Source organism: Dipodomys spectabilis, unplaced genomic scaffold (assembly GCF_019054845.1).
Source record: "Dipodomys spectabilis isolate Male_0828 unplaced genomic scaffold, ASM1905484v1 ptg000145l, whole genome shotgun sequence".
NCBI lineage: Eukaryota > Metazoa > Chordata > Mammalia > Rodentia > Heteromyidae > Dipodomys > Dipodomys spectabilis.
The window spans coordinates 14,761,867-14,789,232 of NW_024870822.1; the positions used below are offsets into that span (position 1 = coordinate 14,761,867).

The following is a 27,366-nucleotide window of genomic DNA, read 5'->3' on the forward strand; positions in this document are numbered from 1 at the left end:
CCCTGTGGGGCATGGAAGGTTGCTGGACTAGTTTGGTTCCCTTCAAGCCTCAGACTGCATTTTCTCCTTGTGGAGGCTGCCAGCAGTGAGGGTGTAGAAGGCTGTGTGCCTGGTTTGGACTTTTCAGCTAGCCCTGACAATTTAACAATTTGAAAAGTGCTCTTGTCTAAAATTGGATAAAAAAAATCAGGTCAGTTTAGTTTCAGGTGACCCCCTCCCCCAGCCCTCTTCCAACAGAAGGGATTAAAAAGACTCATTGGTGAATTGCCTTGCTAAATAAGCAAGCTCTGGGAAAATGAAGCTCAACAAAGGTACTTAGTTTAAAAGAAATACTGTCTTAAATTTTTGTTTAAAAACTTTAGAAAATGTATGTACAACTTGTAAGGTCCATTCCTGGATGGTGAACAGACCTCACCCAGTACCTGCGTTACCTAGGCAACTGGGATACCTGGAAGAGGTCACATCCGCATCCACTGAGGTCACATCTTAACCTGATGTGGCCACACCTTTCTCCCACCTGATCCCACTTCCCTTTACCTGGACACACCCTTCCCCACCCCCTACCCTATATAAGGCCTAAACTGCGGCCAGACCGCCCTTTTTCCTTTTGCCAGCCGCGTGGAGTGCCAACCTTGCCTGGTCCCAGCAGGTCCACTGAATAAACCTACCCCTTACCTGAATACCACGTGCGTGCTGGTGCAGTTCTTACTCGGCCACCTCCTTTTAAAAACCTAACATAAATGGTGCCGTGACTCGGATAAAGGCTTAAAGTCAGAATAGCTGGGATTCCTCTCTGTTTTTTTCCTCTTTTTTCTTTTTTTGTTCTTCCCTTTTTGCTCTGAGGAATACCCACAGTTCTGACGGCCTTTTGCGAACCAGTCTGTCTGCGGCGGAATCAGCGCATCGATACCATTGCTGCCTTCACATCCACGTCCACACCACTTCTCTACTCTGCCCCTCAATGCTCATGAGACTTCTCCATACTTCACCTAAGGACTCACGCCACCAAGGGACAGCTGCTGCCCACTGCCTTCTCTGGGAGGGGACCAAATTCCAGCCTTTTACCCCTATTGTCGACGCCCCTTGTCAGCAGGAAGTAGCCAGAGAGAATCCGTGCCCTATTTCATGATTATTAAAAGGCTGGAATGTAAGGTCCGCTCCTGGATGGCTAGCAGACTCCACCCTCCTCGCAGCAAAGTCTCCACCCATTACCTGCATTACCTAGGCAACTGGGACACCTGGAAGAGGTCACATCTGCACCCGCTGAGGTCACATCTGAATTTGATGTGGCCACACCTTTCTCCGCCCATACCCTACATAAGGCCTAGCCCAGGCCCAGACTCTCTTTTTTTCTCTCTCTCTTCTTTTCTAGCTCTTGCTCTTCTTTTCTAGCTCTCTCTGCTCTGTCTGCTCTAGCTCTTTCCTCTCTCTTTCCCAGCCACGTGGAGTGCCAACCTTGCCTGGTCCCAGCAGGTCTACTGAATAAACCTACCCCTTACCTGAATACCACGTGAGTGCTACTGTTCTTACCCCTCTCTCTGCTCTTTTCTAGCTCTTTCCTCTCTTTCTCAGCTCTCTCTCCTTTCCAGGCCTTTCCTAGCCACGTGGAGTGCCAACCTTGCCTGGTCCCAGCAGGTCTACTGAATAAACCTACCCCTTACCTGAATACCACGTGCGTGGTGCAGTTCTTACTCGGCCACCTCTTTTTAAAAACCTAACATAAATGGTGCCGTGACTCGGATAAAGGCTTAAAGTCAGGAAAGCTGGGATTTCTCTGTTTTTTTCCTCTTTTTTCTTTTTTTGTTCTTCCCTTTTTGCTCTGAGGAATACCCACAGTTCTGACGGCCTTTTGCGAACCAGTCTGTCTGCGGCGGAATCAGCTCATCGATACCATTGCTGCCTTCACATCCATGTCCACACCACTTCTCTACTCTGGTGAGTGAAACTACTCTACGGCTCTCTGTTACTCAGTCTCTGTCCAGACGTGGTGCCACGCCAGAGAGCTCCTACGGCCTTTAGCTGAAAGGCCGGTCACCTCTGAAGCCGAGGACGCTTGGCTTTGGGGGCTTGGCCATTTCTCTTTAGAGGGCTCTGGGGGAAGTCGGGACGCCGCTTCTGCCTGGTAAGCTCTCCTTCACTCACCAGACTGACTCTACAACTTTTTGGCTTGTGCCCTGAAGAGTGCGACGCAGGCTGGGTCCCGGGGACCCCCCTCTAGGTTCCCTCTCAAAGGCTAGCCATTCTAGGTTTAAAAAAAAAAATTGTCAGAGTTCCTATTTGTTCAGGTTTCCGTCAATGCCTCATAAAACTTCTCCAGACTTCGTCCAAGAGACTTGCCTCCTCCAGACTTCATCGAAGGACTCAACACCCAAGTGACAGCTGCAGCCTGCTGCCTTCTCCCAGCGTGGACCACATCCCAGCCTTTTACCACTATTGTCGACGCCCCTTGTCAGCAGGAAGTAGCCAGAGAGAGTCTTCGCCCTTTTTCATAATTATCAAAAGGCTGGAATGTAAGGTCCATTCCTGGACGGCGAACAGACCTCACCCAGTACCTGCGTTACCTAGGCAACTGGGATACCTGGAAGAGGTCACATCCGCATCCGCTGAGGTCACATCTTAACCTGATGTGGCCACACCTTTCTCCCACCTGATCTCACTTCCCTTTACCTGGACACACCCTTCCCCACCCCCTACCCTATATAAGGCCTAAACTGCGGCCAGACCGCCCTTTTTCCTTTTGCCAGCCGCGTGGAGTGCCAACCTTGCCTGGTCCCAGCAGGTCCACTGAATAAACCTACCCCTTACCTGAATACCACGTGCGTGCTGGTGCAGTTCTTACTCGGCCACCTCCTTTTAAAAACCTAACACAACTGATTTTGATTTTTGCGTGCTTTAAATCTGTACGAGTGTTTTGTATGTGTTTGTGAACATGTTCGAGATAAGAATTGTCAGCATGTGGTAAAAATGGGGTGAGTTTAAGTGTCAAATTTAAAAGGTTCTGAGGTTTGGACATGACCAAAAACTTTTAAAGAATTTTCACATTGTTTTAAAAGGCTTTTAAAAGATTCTTTAACTTAAAAATTAGAAAATCTGGTATTTTAAATTTTAATATTTTAAAATGCATAACGCTGTTTATACTGTAATCAGGTTATCTGGCTTAACAGTAATGCATTGGCTGTTTGGGATTTAGTTCCCTTGGCTAAAATTTGGGGATAAGTATTAAAAATTTAAGTGTAAAGGTTAGTTTAACACTGTCAAAGATGTTACTGTTCTGTTTGTCTAAAACTGTGTATTTCACTCGAGAACCAAGAAAAAAAGAAAGGAAAAAAAACTTAGAAGCCAACAGAAGACCTATCTTTAGGGGTGAAGGGTGAGCAGGCAGAAGTGCAGTTCAGCTGGCCATGCATGGTGGGACAGGCCCTGGGAGGAGTCCACGCATGGTGAAAGAGGGCAAGCTGGCACAAACGCAGTTCATCTAACCCTAAAGAGTCAGATTGGGTGCGTGCCCATTCCATAAGAGGGGCCGAGTGGCCCATCTTTGTTCTGTCCCTTTTCCCTGCAGATATACACTGAAAACATGATGGTTAAAATTAGTGATGTGGTGATCTGAGAAGTATTGCTAAAACTGCCCCTTGGATGTGTTAAAATTAAGAGTGAAGAGGCCTTGGAAGGAGGGTTAAAAAGCTTGTTGTATAATGTGACTTGCTTTCAATGCTGTTCTACAAGTAGGCCATGTTTTTAAAAGTATAAAGGTGTTAAGTCTAGCTTCTTGGTACAGTGTTGGTGATTGTAATTCTTGCATTAAGAAAAAATTGTCATTTGCGTTTAAAAGTTTTAATGTGTATCTGTTTTAAAAACAAGCAGCCAAGAGACAATGAGTGGCACTTGGCCTCAAGGGATCTTTTCAAAACACAAATGAAAACTAAAGTATTAAAGGAGATTAAAAAATTAGAAATGGATTTTTGGATATGAAGCTTAAAACTAAAATTGTTCTTAGCATTTGCCTCAAAGTGCACAAAGAAAAAATTAGGATTACCAAAATAATTGCTATTCCAGTTTGCTCTTATAGGTTTTTTAACAGTTTCCAGCAAGCCCACAGCAAACCACAGAGGATTCTTACAAGTATGTCAGATGTAACTTTGGCTCTTAATAAGTTTCAGGTAAGAGCATGCTTAAAAGCTACTTCTATGTTGACTACCTTGTTGTTTTAATTGAAGTAAAGTGGCTTTTATAAGACTCATTGATCTGCAAACTGGTTCAAAGCCAGCCCAGGCAGAAAAAGGTCCCTGTGAGACTGTCACCTCTACTCAGCCAGCAGAGTGCTGAAAGAGCAAGCAGAGTTGCTTTGGGACTCAAAGTGGCAGAGTGCTAGCCTTGAGCTGTAGAGCTGAGGGACAGCACTCGGGCCCCAAGTTCAAGTCCAGTGACCAGCTAAGGGAAATGCAAATGAGGCATTTATCCCAGTGTAGAGAAGACACTCCTGGGACAAGAGCAATGGAGGAGCATCCAGAGGCAGTAAAGCCACTGCTTGAATGGCAGAAATGTCAGATCCTAGAGTCATTTGTGCGTGGCCCTTCAAGAATTGGTCAGAGCCAGGTCATGGGAAGATAGTTTGTAAGCATGCCTAATGTCCATGACTATCTACCTTATAAGGGACAGGAACTTGCCATCCTCTGTGATAGTAGTAAAAAACTAAAGTTATAAAATGTGGGGGATAGGGACATGATTGGTCCCTGATGTTCTAGAAGAGCAGAGAATGAGGAACCTAAGTAACTCCATTTCACTTAAGACCCCTGTCTCAGTTCTGCAACTTAACCCTTGATCCACTTCAGCCCCAATGCTAGGAATTAGGACAGCAAGCCTTGCACAAACAATTCTCAGAACCACAGATGGGTGTTTTCTCAAGACAGTATGTCAAGGTATCTGAAATTCCAGAACTGCCCCTCCTGGGGTCTGGCGACCATTATCTAAACCCGACACCCTGCAGTTTAGCACCTATCCTCTTGAGACTCCCCTGTGGTGCAAGCAACCAGTTTAAAGTATATCAGCCCCCTTGATCTAACCAACAACTTGTTTCTGGTCCTTTCCCACTTTGTAGTGCGCCAATCTTACTATAGAGTTGTTTTATGATTTTCCCCGCAGTTGTAGTTATTTGTTACAAGAAGTTATGCTGTATGCAAAGCCCCTGCCTTCCCTAAAAAATGTATAAAAAGTGCTGTAACCCTGGGCTCGGGGCCTCTCAGCATCATGGGCTGCTGCCATGTACGTGGGGGGACCAAACTCGAGCTTGCAATAAAGACTCCTTTGCTCTTACATTGGTGACAGTCTCTGGTGGTCTTCTGGGTAAGGATTTTTTAATTCGGCTTTACAGGTGATATGCAAGTATATTAACTGAAGTACAGTATATACAAGGGAGAACTCAAATAGTGTAATTCCTTAAAAGGCAAAGTCAAAATTCAGCACAATAAAGCACCTGGAAGTGGGTACTAAAAAGCAGGAAGAGTGGGGTCAAGGGAAAGGGTTAAACAAATGAAGAGAAGAGAAGGAGGATGCAGTCAAGTATCCAATGTATAGATGGGTGCTGGTGGCTCATGCCTGTAATCTTAGCTACTCAGGAAACTGAGATCTGAGGATCGCGGTTCAAAGCCAGCCTGGGCAGGAAAGTCCGTGAGACTCTTATCTCCAATAAACCACTAGAAAACCAGAAGTGGCACTGTGGCTCAAGCAGTAGAGCACTTGCCTTGAGCTGAAGAGCGCAGGGACAGCGCCCAAGCCCAGAGTTCAAGCCCCACGACCAAAAAAAAAAAAAAAAGAATCCAATGTATATCTTACAAAATTAAGAAGAGTGAAGGAAGGAGTTGGACAGAATAGAGATGGGTAAAAGATATACTGTATTCATAAACTGCTTCGTTAAATGCCAAACTCCTTTTTACAACTACTTAAAGATAATTTTTTGAAAATTAAAGAATCTCATTGACTTTCCTGCCTGGGCAGATTTCAAACCACAGATCTTCACTTCTTAGTCTCTTGAGTAGCTAGGATTACCGTCACGAGTTTCCAGCACCCAGACTAAAATTACAGTCTTCAAAGCTCTTTCAAGCAATTAAAACATTCATCTACATTTTCTATGCCCTGTGGAGGTGTGGGCAGGTAAGTAGAACATGCTTCAGTGTTTCTGAAGACCTCCCTGCAGACCTGCCACTGTTCCTACTCCCCGTCCTGTGCTTTCTCTATGTAATGCAGTATGGTTCCTCACAGTTCTTTCATTGCATGTGTTTCCAGAATAAAACTCTTTCCCACTTCGATGCACCTTCAGAAGTCAGTCCTCTTCCACACTACAAACTTGACCTGCTTTAAGCCTTTTACTCCCATCATCTTTCATTCATTCATTCAGCATAAATGATTCAAAGTTTAAAGTCTTTAAGGAAAGTCAGACACAGAACTATACCACCTCCAACTCTTCAGCTTTATCTCCAAACCTTGCCTGTTTACTCTGCACCTATACCAACTGCTCCTTCAGACTGGCATGCTTTTCTGCTCTTGGATCCCTGACACTCACACTGGCCTTTAAATCTCAGCTCCAGCATCTACACAAAGGCCTAGAAGACCCACCATAATACCCTTGACACTGGGATTCTTGGCAGTCCAGTGGAAATTCTGCCCATGTACCTATATCACACAGTCAAATCCATTAACATCTCTCTGAGGTTGTTCACTCCTGTTGGCCCTGGGAACACCTGTGATGAGAATAACTCATGCTCGAGCAAAAGGCTTCTTACATCAGGAAAAAAATTTTAAGTGTTTCATTAACACACGAATATATATTAAGCATTCATGCCACAGCACTCTCTGCCAGGCCTAAGGAGAGAAGATTAAATCACCTCATTGCTAATAATTTCCATCACTATCCCATCTGTATTTGATTTCTTTCTGTGAAGACTTGATGCCCATAACTCAAGTTCCCTGAGACCTGTCTATGCTGGTTCACCAAGCCATCCTCTGGAGCTACCTCTTCAACTTCTAAATACTCATTTCCTGGTGTTGATTTTATTGGGCTTTGACATATTTTTTTCAAAAAAAAATTATACTACTTGGGCTCTCATAGAGTCTACTATAATTCAGTTAATTTATTTGTAATCACTTGTGTACCACCCAACGTGTTTACTTACAGATTTATAGGTACATTCTAGCTACCACAAATGAGGGAAACCATACAACCTTTGTTTCTCTGGGTCTGGCTTATTGCACTTAATATAATTTTTTCCAAGTTTTCCCATTTACGTAGGAATGGTTCTTAGCCTCCTGAGTAGCTAGGATTATAGGTGTAAGCCACAAGTGCTCAGCTTCTTCTGAAGTTTTTCTGCTTTACTTCCAACCCATTACTTTGCCTTATAACCCAATTTGTCTATGCTCTCTGATCCCTAGTCTACTCTCCACCATAGACTCATAGAGAGTAGGGAGGGTACTATCATCTGAAGCTTGACTAGCTTCTCTCACATCTGACTTAGGGCTATCCTTTGACCCAGTTTAAGGCTCTCTAAACTCAGAAGCCTGGTTAAACACTTGAATCTCCTTGGATACAGCTTCTTAGAAGAAAACAGTAAAGAACAGAACCTATTTCTACTGACTACATAGTGAAAGCTAGTCAGAGGCCCTCAGCCCATCTCTTTGATGATATTAGGTAAGAGCTTACTGACAGCTCATTGTCATTTTCTAAGCATCTGTTCCCCCAAAATGCAAAAGAACAAGAGAGTTATCCTGATGTTCAAATTAAGCAGTGTGTGAATCACTACAGAACCCAGGCTGAGCCTGTTGGAATGTAAGTTATTACTGCCCTTTGTAAAAATTTAATTACACTGTTTGAACATTATCTCATTTTAAATATCTGGTTGCCAAAGCTCAATTAAAATTCCAAAGTGTCAGAGTAAGAAAAAGCCTCAAGTGGAGATCTAACTTTATCCTGGATTTTAAGTGTAGGGAAACAGTTGGACATTTTACAGTCATAACAAGTCCTTTTGGAGATGGACGTTATTACTCTACAATCAATTCAAGATGTTCTACAATCCCTCTGTCAGCCTGAGAAACCCCTGTGTACTTCATATAAGGAGCCAGTTGTGAGCTGATAATACTCATTGCAGGAGAATGAATACATTTCCCCTTCCCCAATCTCATTATAATCATACTTAAGCTCAATCAGGCACTTGATGTATCATATTGCAGTGTGGGGGCTGAAGAACTAGACAGTCAGTGGTATATTTTACTCAAATGATGCTGGCTAATAGTTTGTATTCCAGAGAAAGATGGGGGAGGGAGAAGGAAGGAAGAAGGAAGGAAGGAAGGAAGAAACAATGCACCATGCTCTTGCTTTTCTTGTCATGCGCAGAAATACTCCTCATCCTTCCTTCCCTTCTCCTCTCTCTCCAATTCACCCATTCTACATACAGAACAAACTCTTCTTCATGCTTCAAGATCCAGTTTAAATTACATCTTCTCAGGCTGGGTGCCAGTGGTTCACGCCTATAATCCTAGCTACTCAGATCCTAGCTACTGAGATCTGAGAATTGCAGTTCAAAGCCAGCCTGGACAGGAAAGTCTGTGAGACTCTTTTCAACTTTTTTTGGGGGGGGTTCCAGTTGTGGGGCCTGAACTCAGGGCCTGGGTGCTGTCCCTCAGCTCTTCAGCTCAAAGCTAGCACTCTACCACTTGAGCCACAGCGCCATTTCTGGCTTTTTGCTTATGTGGTACTGAGGAATCGAACCCAGGGCCTCATGCATGCAAGGCAAGCACTTTACCACTGAGCCACCTTCCCAGCCCTCTGTGAGACTCTTATCTCCAATAAGCCACCAGATAACTAGAAGTGGCGCTGTGGCTCAAGTGGTAGAGCACAAGCCTTGAGCTGAAGAGCTGAGTTCAAGCCCCACAACCAACAAAAAAATAATAAATTACACATCTTCTCTATAAAGCCTCTCTTGGCTTTCCCTAAAATGGTTAGTGGCTGCCTTTTCTGTGTTTCAACAAGACCCCACCCCCACCCGCCTTCATTTAATTATTCAATAAAAATACTAGGTAACTATAAAGTGCCAGGCATGATTTAAAGTGCTTGGGATACAGCAGTTACAAAACAAATTAATTTTCTACACATAACTTGTTTATCTAATGGAAGAGAGGGGATAAAAATTAAATATGTACTGCATTAGATAAAGATAAATAAAGCACAATGCAAGCATACACAATGAGGATAGAGCATGGCAGAGTAGCTGAGGGCCTGTGAGAGAGAGGGCTGTCAGAGGAGGCTTCTCTATTGAGGTGTAAATACGTAAGGCTGAATGCTGCAAAGGAAAAGGAATTCTTGGATAAGGGAAATGAATGCAAAGCCTCTGAAGCAGAGGCAAGAGGGAGCAAGTTTGCGAAACAGCAGAGAAGCCACTATGGCTGAGGGGAGAGGCAGAAGCACAGGTCAGGGAGAGATGGGAGAGGCCAGGGCCAGACCACAAGGAGACTCATAGCCAAGATGAAGACCCTGGATTAGTGGAGAAGCAAGTGAGGGGTGTTCATCAAATCAACACCATGAAATTACTCACTCCTTTCATAAAACATGCCGTGGTATACTGTCATAATTGACCGCTGTATCCCTCAAGGAAAGTGCCCCCCCGCCCCCCGACTCCTAGTAAATCTAACTTATCAATGGTATTTATTAACTTTTCAGAGATGGGAAGGTGAGAGCAAAACAAATTGAAGGCCCTAATCAGTCCAAAGCCATACATGGCATATAGAATTGTCCCTTTCACTAATCTTTCTAGAGAAAGAATTGGCTTCATAAACACTATCTATGCTTATACTTGCCTTACATCAGAATTTACTTAGACACAGCTGTTGTTCAAGCACAAGAATAGATAGCTATACTGATCTCCCCAAAGCAGTGAAGTACCAAGAATCACCATATAAATACTTCCTCTTAATTCCTGTAGCCAGAAATCCTGGGCCATCCAAATAGGCTTCAAAATTGATATAGGGTAGAAATTCCATTGCTCTTATAGTGTGGACTGAGAACCTCATCTCACTCTCCAGTAACAGGTATTAAAGATCTTCCTAAATAGTTTGCCTGAGAAGAGCTCAGGGGAGCAGGTAAATTACCTCTTTATCCCTTAGGCACCATACAGCCATAGTAAATAACTCTAAGTGTCCCTAAGGCACTCTGAGAGATGACAAATGAAGCCATTTGGAAACCCTGAAGTTGTTACACTTACCATATTTCAGATCCTTGGCAAAAAAGAAAATGATTCCTATGAGTCCTTGTGGATTCCTTCAAGTTTGAATTGTCTGAATTTTAACCTGCCAAACTCACCCATTTCTGGGATCCACACTGGTTTAAAAAAGATACACTTAACATTAAAAAAAAACCTGTAAGTTATATTGAGTAGCCTGCTCAGGAGTGATTTATTTTACTCTCACCTGAAACTTAGGTCACTTGTCTTACCTAACAATTGATAGATAAGACGATAGTGTAGTTGTTCAGCCTTTCTCAGTAACTGTGAACCCAAACAAGTAAAAAAGACCCAGGGATTCCTCTCAGTATACCACGAAGTCTGGCTGGGCACCTGATATCTTTGCAGTAAATAGGTCTTTTTAGTAAATATTTCATCACTGATCTCAAAAAGGCATCAGACAAGCACCGATCAGCAAGAAGAGATTCAACCCCACCAACCCTCTCATTCTCCAACAACCTTACGTATTTAATGTATCTAAGGTTCCAAGAATTTCCAAGTCTGTTTTTTTCTTTCTGGACTGGAAGACTCATGTGTCCTTAAATTGATGTTATATTTATAGCACTTCTGTGTATTTTATTGTCATGCAGTTAAACTAAAAATATTAAATAATTCCACAAAGCATTCTCTGACAAAAGACAAGCTTCAGAAATCGTGAATGAACTAACACAATTTACCAGTATGCTCGCCAGGTATAGTGGCTCAAATATACCACCCTAGCTACTTCAGAGGTGTAAATAGGAAGATCATATTCCAAGTCAGCCTGGGAAAAAAAATTTGAGCCTTGTTCAAAAAGTTACTAAAGCAAAAAAAAAATTATGAAAACTGAAAGTGTGGTTTAAGTGGTAGAATGATTGACTGGCAAGTGTAATGCTCTGAGTTCAAATCCCACTACTGTCCCCACTCCTCAAAAAATATACCTGAATCAAAAAAAAAAAAAAATCTGGAAGGGGTGACACAAATGTTAGAGTGCCCTGCCTAGTAAGCATGAAGCTCTGAGTTCAAAGCCTAGTATCACCAAAACCAAAATGTAGGCAAATAAAAATCAAGATAACATTGGTCAAAATTACTAGGTGTACCACACTATCTTATGTCAAATTCTTCAGACTTGGAATGGAATTTTGTCTCTGCCATTTTCTATCTACATAACTCTGAGTAAATTATTCATTTTCTCTGAACAATATCTTTCTGATCTCAAAGACAGAAAAATAATGCTTAACATACCTTAGATGTGGTAAGGAAAAAAAATGAAATATTTTAGGTGGACAACTCTTACGCTTTAGATATCAATCATATTTAAGTCTCTTTTCACTATGACTTAACGAGAAAAGCAACATCACTGCTTAGGGCAGCCAAACCCACAGCCCGTTTCTACCTAAAGATTGTTCTGTGCCCCATACTGTCAAAAAGCATCAAATGAATTCATCTTTTTAAAAACTATATAATCAGGCTGGGAGCCAGTAGGTCCTGCCTCTAATCCTAGCTACTCAGGAGGCTGAGATCTGAGGACTGTAGTTGAAAAAGTCTGTGAGACATTTATCTGCATTAAACTACCAAAAAAGCAGGAAGTGGAGCTGTGGCTCAAATGGTAGAGCTCTAGCCTTGCACAAAAAAGAAGATCAGGGACAATGTCCAGGACCTGAGTTCAAGCCCCAAAACCAGCAAAAAAAAAAAAAAAAAGTATATAATCATGATTGAGAACCTAGAAAGAACTATAGAATCAGAATACATTCAAGACATTGCATAAATAATACTCAGAATGAGATAAATTATTCCATATCAAGTACCCTTAATCAAGTAAGGACAGAACTAACTAGTATGACAAGTGGGCTACTTATGGTTGTTTTCATATCTCCTTCCGAATTACCACACACATCTAACTATATCTATAGGTGACTACAATGACTAAAGCCCAGATAATTCATGGTAGTTATTCTGGGCCAGTCTATTGTCCTATATTCTAATTAGTCATCAGTGCTTCCCAAGCAGTGTATATTCTAGGACTAAATACTACCTTCCAGACTAAGAATTATGCCTAAAGTCAGCCTAAAATCCCACATCTGACTCCAAACTCTGACCTGAGAAATCAGAGCCACCATCCCAACAAGAGAAATGAAATAAATGTCCTTGGGGTGATTTATAGAAATCTTTAAAACAAATAAATAAATAAACCCTGTTTTGAAGATATGATGTATGGGATCTATTTAAACTAGTTCCATTTCTCTGCTCATATATTCCTCTCATCCTATCTCAGTTTGAAGACCACCTGTCCCAAACTGTAATTCCTAAACTGCTCTATCAAAAAAAGCCAGCATGGCAAACACATCCTCCACATAACCACCTAAGAGTGCGCCCTAAAAACAGTCTCTCAGTATGTCACTCTCCTGCTTCTAAAACAGCTAAGGAACACTCAGACCCCTACAGAGAAGAGTTTTGAACTCCAGGGGACATAGACCAAGAAGGGTGCTTAACATGACTCAAGTGGTCTGAGAGTCTGAAGCACATTTCTTGAAATAAGCAACCCTTTATGTCTCTTTCATTTTCATCTTTTATTGGAGATGGGTGATATGAGAATATCCCTTTTCTCCTAAGGACACCAATTAAAAAGCAAAATGGCAATAGACATGTGGCCTCACAGTGGTAGAAGAGCCATAGACAGTGCCATAAGAATGCATGTCTGTTTTTCATGAGAAATGGAAAGCTAGATGGTTGATAGGCCACATACATAGATTTTAAATATTAGAACTAATTCATGATTTTAAAAAAACATAGTGGCAAACCAACAATAACCTGTAGTTTCCACCTTTATCATGTTCTCTAAAGTCTCTGCTTCTTACAAATGCCTCAAGGCTGCCTTCCAGTGGGGGTGAGGGACTCTCCAGCCTCCTCTATTCCCAGTTCCCTGCTTGGCAGGTTGACATGCAGCCACAAGAACCTCTACACAGAGCCTTGCTCCAAAACACTGGATAATAGCCACTTTGAACTCCTGTCTACCTTCCTAGGGGTGAAACCTTCTACCTCTCAAGAGAGAGATGTTATTGGCTAGATGCACCTAGTTCTAACTAACCTTGTTGAACTGACCATGTTTCAGATCATGAACTTCCAAGTCCTTCTTACCAATTATTATAATTAATTTGCTACAAACTCAATCAATTACAAGAAGAGCTTAAAAAAATTCTAAAAAATAGAATGCATTGATTGAGCTGGTCATGGTGGTGCACAGCTGTGAAACCCAGCCCGGACTCCTTAGCGATACTTTGTCTTTGAAAAGAGGAAGGAAAGAAGGGAGAGGAGGAGGAAAAGAGAAAGGAAAAGATAAAACCCAAATGCTCTAATTGAGTTCATTTTTTCCAGAAAAAAATAATTGAATAACTGTAAATTCATAAAGTATGAAATTATTCTTTATTCCCTTGGAATCCTCTTCATGGAGAATAAATTTTTCATTGCACATAGCTAGTGCTTGGTAAGTGGTTTCTGACCTAAAATAACTTACGTAAACATTATACTTTGTCAAGTCTGAAGCTTTCTCTCTCACACTGCAAAATCACAAAGGCACTTCTTACTATGAAAATCTTCCCATCCAGAACCACTCCCTCTCCTCACCTTCAATTTACAAAGCTCTGTATACACTTGCTCTTCAGCCTGTTCCCTGAGTAAAACAAACTGGATTCTGCCACAGCGCCTTTGTATTTCCTGTCATCTCTATTGGGGATGCTCACCTTTCTTATTTTCTCATAGCTCTGTCTCTTTAATTCAGTGCATATGCCTCACCCTCATTAAATCCATCTAGAGTCCCTCCTCTATTAGCCTATCACTCACCCTTCTAATTTTATATATTTCTATGGTATTTACCATAATGTTTACTTTTGTCCTGCTTTATTATGCCTCCCTCCACCAGAATATAAGCTTCCTGAGGACAAATCCTTTGTACATCCACTTCACCAATTAAAAAGTCTGTCAACATTCTTAGCTCATACATAAACATCTGAAATAGGTGATTGACTGATAACTGAATTCTAATTGGACAGATAAGTCCATTGAAAATGAGCTAGTCTTGTCCCTGGAGTATCCAATTCATTGGCAGAGCAGAGCCTTTGAGCTCAGGTCTTCTGCCTCTGCCTCCTGGCTCAGCACCAGTTCTACTGTACTACTCTCATCGCTGCTGTAAGAGTCAATGAGGCTCCATACCGAGCAGCTATTGAGGGATTTAATCTTTCATCAGTGACAAGCTCATCTGTCCTCATTTCTCTCCACAGAACCAATCGAGTGAATGAATATCACACAGAAATGCAAGTGTTTCATGACTACTAATTCCAAAAGACATCAAAGAGAGTTTTTTCTATTCTCTAGGAGAATTCCATTGAATTTAAATGATTTTGTGCATAAATATTAATGGAATTGTGACTTTTATAGTTTAAAAAAAGTAAAGGTTAATGGCTACATCTGCTATTTTTCCATTTCTCAAACACTAGGCAATCCAAAACCTAATATGCATATATACAAGCATGAGCAATTTGCCTAAAACATTATACTCTATTGCTATGATACTCTTGTCTTCAATTAAGGTCAAAAGTCAGCTGAACAGCTTTATTTCCTCCAACAAAGATTTAAATTTTACTTAATTAGTGTGTTCCTGAAACCTCATTTTCTTACCAGAAGATCCATGTGTTCGTTTTCATTTCCGCCTGAATGTTGTTACTTTCCAATTCATGCCACAGCCTAACTACCCATCCTCTTGCTTTTCAGATAGACACATTTAACACCACACTTTGCTGTGCATGAAGGTAAAAATGACAGGGACTTAGAAATCCTAGAGTCTTATCACCTAGCAGAAGAATTTTCAGCTTTTAACTGCCTCTTTCAGAAAGCAGGTGGTCCCACTTACTGCATGAAAATATATGCCACTCATTCTGACTCCCCACTTCTTTATACATCTTGATAACTTACTCAACTAAAAACTTAAAGTGTTTTTTCAAAAAGAAGAAAAAGAAAAAAAAGTCTGCTATGTACCAATACAATAAGTTTTTTAAAGAAAAGATAGATATTCACCACCCCATTTTACCTGCTCAAGACAGAAGCTCAAGGAAAAACCTTCATTCCTCCTTCCTCCCCATGCCCCAACACTGCACACAGAACTACATACAGCAATTCCTGAATTACTCTCTTCTCTCCATCAGTACCACCGCTACCTAACCTAGCCCAGAACCTCACTCCGTCATGGGATGTAGATTCCACACAGCTGCAGCAACCTCCCAACTCTATCTCTGCCTCCATGTCTGACTGTTCGTTGTTCTAAGCAACCAATGTAATCTTTCTAAAACACAATTAAAATTAGGTTGCACCTGTCTCTAAATCTCTTTCATAGGCCTTGGCATAAAGATTACACTTCTGGGCATGCTTATGGAATCTTTCACAATCTGGCATCTTGATTACCTCTCCAGATTCATTATTTCTACTTTGCCCTGTCTTCCAACTCTTCTCTAACATTGGATTTCTCTTCTATTCTTTTTTAGTTAATTAGCTTTAAGTAGTTGTACAAAGGGGTTTCAATTCAACCCATCTGTTTATGAACATGACACATCTTGATCAATGGCACCACCATTCTCCCCCATCTCTCAAGTTCTCACATCTCTCACCCTTTTACTCAAGTTTCATGAAGCAAACTCTTCCATTCATGTTCTCCTTGGCTTTCTCAAACTATTATGCATAACTCTCAGTGGGAAAGGTTCTCAACTCCTTTTGGGTGAGGTAGAGGGCCCTGCTAGCTGTATTTCCTCTGTCAGAGTACTACCAATAGCCTGTCCCCACACATGTTGACATCACAAGTGTAGCTCACAATCTAAGGAATGCTGGTGATGGAATTCACATTTTGTTAGGACTGGAGTTCTAATCTAAATCCCCTCTGATCCCAGGAGCACTTTATTTTCTGGAATGTGTAGATGTGTTTGAATATTTCAAAAGCAACATAGATAGATCTGTGTTGAGGCAAAATTCCAATCCTCCCTCCCTTCACAAATAAAAGTATTTTCACAATTTTTTTAAAAAACTACTTTTTATAAAATAAGTCTTATGTTGAATCTCATTGTGAAGGAAGTTAGACTTTCAAATTTATATAACAAGTTTGGTTTATGTTATTGGACTGGTAATTTCCCAAGAGAAAATGATTTCCTTGGGATGGCTTCACGAACCATGTAGTATTCTTCCAGAATCCCCCTTTCCTCAGATTCTCCATGCAATGTTGTTTAATAAATTGTCTGCAAGTAAAAACGTCACCACTTATCTATTTTCTTACTTCATTCATAACTAGGAAATCTTCTCTTTAGAGATTACAGAATGCACTCCACATAAACAATGCAATCTTTTTGTGTTATCCATAATAATTCCTTGATGAGAAAAATCTAGAAACTACTTCAAATGGTGGGAATGTACTTTTATCTATCATTTTCCCATCTGAAGAATTTGGAGGGATTGGGAAATTTCTACAGAGAAATACTTTCAGCCATGAGAAAAGAAAAGAAAAGGGAGGGGAAGAGAGGAAAAAAACAAGGGAAGGGAAGAGAAGTGAATGGAAAGGAAGGGACGGCATGCCTTAAAATGTGAGAGATGTAAGTTGGTGTTCATACAAGTCATCCCATCTGCTCCAGGACAGAATAAACAATACCCATTAGCTTCATATTACCCCGACAGTGAAGTTAAAGTAAATTAAACAATTTAAAAAACAAAAACCCTACTCATCTAGAGCCAGATACTGAACCCAGAAATATTTCATCTCACAGTGGAAAATCCTTCCTGCCACAAGAACTTAGAAAACTGAAGAGATTCTTTTGAAATACAACACTTTGTTTTTTAAAAAATTGTCTCCTTAGGAAGACAAGTGTCCTCTTCAACTCCTCACAGTAACGAGGGAAGTTTTTTCCCTTACATCTTGACTTTCAGTTTCCTATCTAATTACAACTGAATTGTAATTTGATCTATAATTTAGGAATAAAAATGAAAAAAAAAACAGAAAATTTACCATTATGTCTTATAGAGTTTCATATACTGGCAGACAGTTCAATTAGATTTAATCTGTGTTAATTAAGCTTTCTATTTTAACAAAGCTCTATATTAACAAATTTGAATCTGGAAAAAAAATAAACACTAAATCAGCAGTGCCACTAAGAGAGTTTAACAAGACAAATTCATCTTTGTTGCTCTTCCAATGTGCTCAATTGGTACTGTAAAAGAAAATCCATCACATTTGACACATAGGTTAGAATTAATAACAGAGCACCGATTCCATTACATAAAAGAGACTTTTTTTCAATTACTACCTCCAGGTATTTTTTCAATGGTCTTTATATGTAAGTTTTCTATTTCACTTTATCTACCCACTTAAGCTATCCCTGGGAACTGACTTGGCTCTGTTACCTAGGGCATTTCCAGATATTTTGCCAAGAAGCTCACTTCTAGTTGAAAGGAATCACAATCACCCATAATCCACCTTGGGCTGCTAAGTGCCTACCAGGTGAGCAATGCCTGTCTTTGGCTAGAAGGAACTCCATCACTGAATGAACTTTTCTGCCATTATTTCAATAATGACCTTGCCTGAGAGTAGCTGGAAACTGAGCAGAAATTGGAAACAGTGATTCCCAAAACAGTCAAAGAAGTTTCTCTGGCTCCCAGCTTTGGAAAAATGTAGTTAGAGGAATACATGATGTGGCATGCAGAATGGCTGCAGAGACTGTTCCAATGTGCAATATTGTTCCACCATTATGCATCATCAGTGAAGGTAACTTTGGACTGGAACCTCAACTGCACCAGAAGGCTCTGGTGAATAGGCATCATTTTCTTTTAACCACCCAATCAAGAGGAAAATGACTGTTGTCTCATCCAGTCCAGCTAATCCTTTATGCCTTATCACCTCTTAATACCAAATTTCTACCTCAACAATGTCATCATCACCATTAGCATCATCATCATCATCACCATTGTTTTACATCAACTTTCTATTAAGTATCGAGCCCTGTGTCAGTTGTATTACAACCGCCTCTAATCTTCTGGAAAGATATGTGGTGGTGTTTATTTCAGTCTGAAAATTCCAAAACCCTTTCCAACTATCACTATCCTCTATGGCTTCCCCAGTATGATACATACAGGGTAACACTGTCCCTATGGGAAGGTCAATATATTCCATGATAATTAGTGGAAATGAGCCATAATAATTCTGAGTAGCCCTAACCAGAGCTGGAGAAGGAAACAAAAACAAACTTTTGTTCATTTAATATGCATTATTAAGTGAGTGCTTCAATGTGATACAAACCTTTGCTATTTTCATGTGTTTGGGTAGAGACTACACAGGAAACATCACAATCAGTCAAAACAAATACTATCTAGTTGTTCCAATGTCCATATTCTCTCTTCCCTGGCACAATGCTAGCCCTAATTTTCCAGTACTAGTCAATGCCATATGGTGCCCGTGATTTAAGACATTTCTAGACCTTGCCCTTGCAGCCTCTATGTCAAAACTGTAATTACAGCAGAAGTGATTAATTTGCCTTTCTCAAAATGCAGGTAGTAAATAAGTTAATTAGTAAACAAATACAAGTGAAATAACATAACTGAAAGGCACATGTGATGTTGTGTTTGTATATGTTACTTATCCACACACACAAAAACTCCCTACTGGTTTAAAATGTGTCCCTACAAATTAAAAATATTCAGCCTGCAAAAGAGGATCAGAAAAACTTCAGTAAATAAAAAAATCTAAAGATCTAAATCTTATCCTTGATTAACAATAAAACTAGAAATTGTCCATTCAGTAATCTTTTTTTTTTTTTTTTTTGGTCCGGTCATGGGGCCTGAACTCTGGGTCTGGGCACTGTCCCTCAGCTCTTCAGCTCAAGGCTAGCGCTCTACCACTTGAGCCACAACACCACTTCTGGCTTTTTTTCTTTTTGCTTATATGGTGCTGAGGAATCGAACCCAGGGCCTCGTGCTTGCAAGGCAAGCACTCTACCACTGAGCCACCTTCCCAGCCCTCAGTAATCTTTTTAATTTAATCATTATGCAACTTTTAATTCCTCTGGCTAGTGTCAAAGAAGAAGTAAAACTGAAACTAAGAACTACCAAAAGAAACTGAAAATGGAAATACTATGTAGCTGTAACAATGGCTGTAATCAAATGAGAGTTATAAGGCAATATAAAATCAGTGGTTCTACTTGAACAATAAATGGAGAACAGTGAAAACAAATGAACTAAACATTTTTAAGAAACTGGTAATAATGCCAACAAAAAAATCCAAAACAAAGTAAGATGAAGAAATCAATGATCCTGAAATGAAAAATAGTAGACTGGTCAATGAAACTAAGAGCTGTTTCATTAAAAAGATCAATAGATTACACAATCTCATGAGGAGTTAGAAGAAAATACACATTTATTTCACATTAGAAATGAAAGAGAACTAACCTCAAATATAAAATTTTTATTGAGAATGTAATGCTACTTGCCAAAAAATCCCCCACAAATCTCAGTAAAACTGTAGTTTTCTAAAATATATAAACCAATCTAAATAAGAGTCTCAAATTATACAGAAATTATGCTATAAAAATAGAAAATATTCAATAACAAAAATTTCCTCAGCATCTACAAAAAGATATTAGCAACCCAAATGATGGCTGTATTTTTCAGAATGAATATTTTCTGTACTAAGTATTTTCTATAGTTTCCCAATTACATTTAAATATCATTTTAAAATTGAATTATTTTCAGGCTAATTCTATTAAGAATATTTACAGGAGAGGTATGGCCTATAATTTTAACCCAGTCCAAAGCATACAGCAATTTCCAAATACAGACCATATATTTCAGGCTTACACCTAAAGTCCTACTCAATGAGGGAAAGTTAAAATCTTCTCCTCCAAGATTCAGAACAAGACAAGAATCCCCACTTACCTTATTCTATTCAATATAGTTAGTCATTAGGAATGAGAGAAGAAAAATGAGAGAGAGAGACAGAGAGCCAGAGAGCCAGAGAGACAGAGAGAAATTTGAAAGGAAAAAGTTAACTTATCCCTGATTGCAGAAGACATGATTTAAAACAAACTGTTAGAATTAGTTCATTAAAGTTTCAGGATACCTCAGCAACTCCAAAAATTAATAGTGTAGGTAAGCAGTCACAGCAAACTAACCAAAGAAATCAAGGAAACAATTACATTTATGATAATTACCAAAGAACAAATTCTTAGTACTAAATTTAAACAATAAAGTGAAAAATATCTACTCTGCAAACCATAATACATTGATAAAAAGAAATTGATACAATGGGGAAATATCTCATACTCAATACTATTAAAAAGTCCGTAATGGTACTGGTAGGAAAGCATATGCACATACAAATAGAACAGAAATGAGAACTCAGAAATAAATCCATGTATTCACAGGCAACTGATATCTACCAGCAATACCAGGAACACACAATGAAGAAAGGACAATGTTTTCAATAAGTGAAGTTGAGAAAAGTGTATATTCACATGTAGAAAAATTAAATTAGACCCTTATCTCACACCATAGGTGAAAATCAACTCAAAATGGGCTAAAGACAAATGTTAGGACTGAAACTATGAAAATCCTGGGGGATATGATGGAAAAGACCATGCGGCATTGATCTGGGCAGTGCCTCTTTTTAAAATGACCTCAAAAGCACAGGAAACAGCCACAAAAATAGGCAGTTGGTGCCACAAGTAACTAAAATCCTCTGCACAGCAAATCAAACCATCAAAAGTGATGAGGCTGCACCCTAATGAAAATGTTTCCAAATTATTAACCTAATAAGAGGTTAATATTCAAAAATATATAGATATCAAAGCAAGAAAATAAATAACCCAATAAAAATCAAGCAACTTATCTAAGAGATATTTTCCAAAAGGAGTTACACAAATGGACAAAAAGGCCAATAGGTGAATGTTTTAAATGTCTAATAAATAGTGATATTATTAATCAACAGGGCAATACAAATTAAACCACATTGAGATTATACATCTTATCTGTTTCATGGCTATTGTCAAAAAGATAGAGATGAGTGTTGGCAGGAATGTGACCCTCACATAGTATTGATAGGAATTAGAATCGATGAATACATTATGAACAAAGTATGAAAGTTCTTCAAAGAAGTAAATATGTAACTACCATATGATCTGGCAATCCCAAAGGAAGGAAAATGCACTCTTATGTCTTACTCAATATTATTCAAAGATACAAATCAGACTATTGATCATGAATGAACAGTAATACATACACATATATAATGTATATACATATATACATATATATCGATATGTATACACACAAATGTATACACACACACACACACACACACACACACACATGGAATACTATTCAGCTATATTGATGAATGATATACTGTCATTTCAACAGCCTAGGTGAATCTGGAAGAAATAATGCTGGTGAAATAAGCCAGGTGTGTGTGTGTGTGTGTATGTGTGTGTGTGTGTGTGTGTGTGTGTGTGTGTGTGTGTGTGTGTGTGTACATATAAATATATGTATTTATGTATATACATTATATATGTGTGTGTATACACACACACACACACATCCTGAGTAGCTAGGATTATAGACATAAGCCACTGGCACTAGGTTCTTGATAATATATTTTTGTAAAGTTTTTGTAAAGCTTTGTAAAGTTTTAGCAAGGATTTATTGTCGTATTAGAGGGCTAAAACACAGAGAAATAAAGAAAAGAAAAGAAAAGAGACATTTCCTTCTTCCTGTGTACAGAATCAAGACTTTTAGATATTATACTAATTAGATAAAAAGACCATAGTAAAAATCATGAGGACTGCCAGCTGTCTTCCTTCGTCCTTTAATCAAGACCTTTCATATATTTATCATCCATTAGTGCACTAATGAAATAACACAAACATTGCTAGTATAATTTTTGAATTTCAGAGAAAAGATCTTCAAAATTTTCAAATTATAAACTTTACAAGTAACCAACCAAAGCAGGTTAAAAAATTAAAATTCAAGGCACATGGTATAAAATCAGCAAATATTTTCTTTAAACAATCCACATAAAAAAATCAGCTAAATTTATTACCAAAACTAGAACAAAAACATATAAGAGACAACTACAAACCAGTGTCACTTATATAAGTATAGACTTTAACAATACAGTTTCATTACAAATCCAGTAATTCAGAAAGTATTTTACACAGCATAGCCATGCAGTATTTATCCCAGAAATACAAGCTTGGTTTTACATTCAAAAATTAATTTGTGGGCTGGGAATGTGGCTTAATGGTAGAGTGTTTGCCTAGCATGCATGAATCCCTGGGTTTGTTTCCTCAATACCACATAAACAGAAAAGGCTGGACGTGGTGACTCAAGTGGTACAGTGCTAACCTTGAGCAAAAGAAGCTGAGTTGAAGCCCTAGGACTGAGAAAAAAATTAATTTGTTTAATATGATACATTAATAAAATATAGAGTAAAAACAACATGATCATCCTACTAGATAGAGAAATAGGGGGAAAAAAAAAAAGGAGTTGAGCGCTGGTGGCTCACACTTGTAATCCTAGCTACTCAGGAGGCTGAGATCTGAGGATCGCGGTACAAAGCCAGCCTGGGCAGGAAAGTCCGTGAGACTCATCTCCAACAAGCTACCAGAAAACTGCTGTGGCTCAAGTAGTAGAACACTAGCCTTGAGCTGAAGAGCTGAGGGACAGCACCCAGGCCCAGAGTTCAAGCCCTAGGACTGACCAAAAAAAAAAAAAAAAAGTAATGTTCCTTTACAATAAAACACTGAATAATAAGGAATAGAAAGGAACACATTCACCCTAACAAAGACTATCCACCAAAAAAAACTCCTTCAACCACATTGAGTCTCTATGAGCCCACAGCTAATACATATGCTTACTGGTAAAAACTGAAAGCCTTCTCCTTATGATCAATAATGTTGCCTTTCACTATTTCTATTCAAAAGCCTACTTAGACAAGGTAATTAGGCAAGAAATTTAAATAAAGGCATCCAGGTAAGAAGGAAGACATGATCTCTATTTGAAAACAAGGTCATCTCATGAAAAACCCTAAGAAATCCAAAAGGGTGGAAGTGGTAGGCAGAGAATCTATCATAACAAGTAAATAAGCTTAGCCTAGATGCTAAAATGTAAAATCAATACGCAAAAATGCAATTGCTTTTCTATGCAATAGTTATGAGTAACCACAAAATAAAATTAAGACAATAATGCCATATACAATAGCATCAAAAATACCTAGGAATACATTAAAAGCCATGAAAATTAATATCATGAAAACTAAAAGCTGTTGAAATAAATTAATGAAGACCTAAATAAATAGAAGTATACTTCATATTTATAAATTGAAGAGGAGGTCTTTAGGGGAAACAGAAATTTTCTAAAATTGATTGTGGTAATAAACATATAACTTTGTGAATAACCTAAAGCTATGGATCCATAGAACTAATAAAATCAAGAATTTTATAATACTTATCATATTTCTGGAAGTGGCGTTGTAGCTCAAGTGGTAGAGCGCTTGCCTTGAGCTGAAGAGCTGAGGGACAGTGGCCAGGCCCAGAGTTCAAGCCCCACGACCAACCAAAAAAAAAAAAAAAAAAACAAATACTTATCATATTTCTTTTTTTTTTTTTTTTTTTTTTGGGTATGGTCGTGGGGCCTGAACTCTGGGCCTGGGCACTGTCCCTCAGCTCTTCAGCTCAAGGCTAGCACTCTACCACTTGAGCCACAGCGCCACTTCCGGCTTTTTTCTTTTTGCTTATGTGGTGCTGAGGAATCGAACCCAGGGCCTCAGGCTTGCAAGGCAAGTGCTCTACCACTGAGCCACCTTCCCAGCCCCTACTTATCATATTTCTAATATGGCAAACATATTTAATTCATCCTGATTATAAGTTATAAAATCAGGTTCACACAAGAAAGAACCTCAAAAGGAACCAAGGTGGCTGACAATCTACCCATCAGATGCCTAAATTCTCTGCCACTGAATAAAGAAGAGTCCCAAATCCTTGGTCATCTTATTGTACACCTGGCCATATGACCATGCCAAGTGTCTGTAGGACATTTTTATCTATTAGATCCTGGTATCCTTGTAAAAGAACCTGGATGATGGAGGATTTTTCTTTTCTCAGATGGCTGAGATCTGAGATTTGTTGTTCAAAGCAAGCAGAAAAGTCCATGAGACTTTTTATGTCCAACTAACTAGCAAAAGTTGGAAGTGGAGCTATGGCTCAGATGATAGAACCCTAGCCTTGAACAAAAATAAAAAAAGGTGAGAGGCAAGGCCTATTACCTAGCACAAAAGAAGGGGGGCAAAGGGGTGACTCAATTGGTAAATCATCTGCTAGCAGCTTCATCAGAAATACCATCGACATACCAGCATAGATAAAACTGTTAGCAAAAGTTTTAAATTGCTTTTTAGGCTACCTAATAATCATTACTTTGAACTCCATTGGTAGGTTGATCTTTCTCAAACTTAAAATCCATTCCTTGAAGAATGGAAAGGGTAACATTGATCAAGATGCATCGTACTCATAAATATACATGTTGAATTGAAACACCTTTGTACAACTATTTCAAGATAATAAAAATTAAGGAAAAGATCATTACCAAGAGGATCCTCCATACACCGTTGGTTTAGAATATAAATTAGTAAAATCACTGTAAAACTATGCATAGATATGCCTCAAAAAAGAACACTACTCTTGGGTAGACATCCAGAGGAACAGAAACTAGTATATAATAAAGATAGATACTGCCACCCACGGGTGTTTATTGAAGCACTAGTCACAATGGCCAAGCTTTGAAATCAACCTAGCTGCCCAACACCAGATAAATGGGTAAAGACAATGTGGTATAATCACACCATGGAATATTACTTGATCCCAAGGAAGAATGTAATGATGAGTGGAAATGGAGAAATCATCTTAAATGAAAGCCATACTGTGATTAAAAAAAAAAAAACCAAATGTGATACGTTTTCTCAGATTTCTTTTCATGGAAAGCATAAAAATAAAAATAAAAGGGAGACTACTTGGTAGGGGGTAACTAGTGGGCTAAGAGAAGTTGAGGGGTGAGAAGACAATTGAACTATATGTCATGTATGAAAAGGTCATAATGCAACCCTATTTTAAAAATTGTAAGCAAGATAGGAAAGAGATGGGAGATTAGGGATAATTGAGATTGACAGACAGGTAAACATGATAAAGTGTATTAAATGCATGTATGGAAATATCACAATGAAACTCTTCAAACTGCAAAAATAATATGTGCATAAAATAAATAAGAAAATGAATCCATTATGTATGGGGACTTGAGTACAAATTTTTCAACATGGCACTGAGGATTTGCAATCATACTGGCTTCTATTTACCTCCATAACCTCACCCCTCACTGCCCAACTCAAACTCTAATGCTTCGCAGACGACACACTCGTATTTCCCAACCACTTACACACAGACATGATCCTTCTTAAAAATCCCAGCATCCTGTTTCTGCAATGTTGTCCCATCTCTCACATCCCCTCCACCATTCAAATATCACCATCATTCTTTTGAGGCCTCTCCTGGATGATCCATCCCTAAATACAAGTGACTCTGCCTATCTTTATTTCCTAAAAATAACTCCCAGTATTGCATCTACAATGCGTTATGGTATTTATTCATTTATGGTATTTATTCATCCATATCACCTTCTAGCTTAGGTGATTCTTGGAGGAAAAATTCAGAAATATTCACCTTAATATAAGCAGTTTCCACTGAAAGGTGGTTAAATAAAACTAATTAACTTGCTTAATCGCCTAAGTGTAATAGATAGTGTGAGTTTTATAGGAACAAAGCCAACCCAAGGACAGGTGAAAATACATTCATGAGCTGACCTTGGGGAACAAACATAATGCCATCTTCCACAAAGTAAATTCATCCTCTCTCTCCCTCTCTCTCTCTCTCTCTCTCTCTCTCTCTTTCTCTCTCTCTCTCTCTCTCTCTCTCTCTCTCTCAAGTTTGTACTCAACCACATGTTTACTAGAAAGGGGCTTGTTCTACACTTGAGCCATGTTCCAGGTTTTGGGGTTTTGGTTGTTTTTTTTTTTGCTTTAGCTATTTTTCAGATAGATTCTCATGTTTTTGCCCAGGGCTAGCCTCAGACAACAATCCTCCTAAACCTTTCTCCATAGATGGATTCAGAAATGTAATGGATTGTTTTTAAGATGTAGTCTCACTAACCTTTTGGCCTACACTGGCCTCAAACAACAATTCTTCCGATCTGAGCCACTGGAGTAGCTGGGTTGCAGGCATATACCACCATATTTGTCCACCCCTCCAAAAAAATGTAATTTCTTAATACAATGTAAATTCATTCATATATTTATGAACATTCCAGCTAGCTAAAAGCTTCCATTGAGCTCTACCTCTAAACCCAGGGCATGTTACACAGTCTAAGAAGATTTTCAAAAATAGAAAGTCTTCTCTTACCTGTGTTCCAATTCTCGAATGGACAGTATCACTCCTGATGTCGATGGCTTCTGCTGTACAGTGGCCAAAAACGTGAAGTCACTCTTATTCCGGAACAACTGAATTAATTTCTCACTCACATGAGGGGCAGCATGGACTTCTCTGTCTATATCTAAGAATAAAAAAAGGAGGTCAATGGAAAGACATAGGAGGAGAGAAGATCAAGAGAAGGAGAAAGAGAGTTAAGAAATACAGGAGGAGAAAGAAAGGAAACAGGAGAAGAGAGGGAGAAAGAACCGCTGTTACAAATGCATGCTCAAGGATCCAGATTGCATTTTTTTTTTCATTTTCCCCTTATCATGAACTTTGATTTTCAGGTGCCATACAGTCCATACAGTCACGGCCCTTCAGTTAAATAAAACCAGAAATGCTAGCTCTGTTACATTGTCTCCTTGTCATTTTGACAGGTTCATAATTGGTCAGTGATTTTCTGACATGAATTGGAATGGGACACTGAGCAATTTAACCTGCTGCAAGCCATTTAAGCCACTGTAAATAAGATGAGATAAACAGAGTCCTAAAATTCAGAGAATCTTGGTCCTAACAGAACTCATATTCACTCAGCA

At 39.2% G+C, this 27,366-nt stretch overlaps 1 protein-coding gene across 1 annotated transcript in view; it reads right to left on the reverse strand.

Annotated features, from left to right (window-relative positions):
• The window catches only part of Nell1 (neural EGFL like 1), an 837,848-nt gene that overhangs the window by 734,968 nt on the left and 75,514 nt on the right, over positions 1-27,366 (reverse strand). Inside the window, exon 3 of the mRNA XM_042691722.1 lies at positions 26,762-26,912. Within this exon, the coding sequence (XP_042547656.1) occupies positions 26,762-26,912 (151 nt within the window). The remainder of the gene's footprint in view (positions 1-26,761; positions 26,913-27,366) is intronic.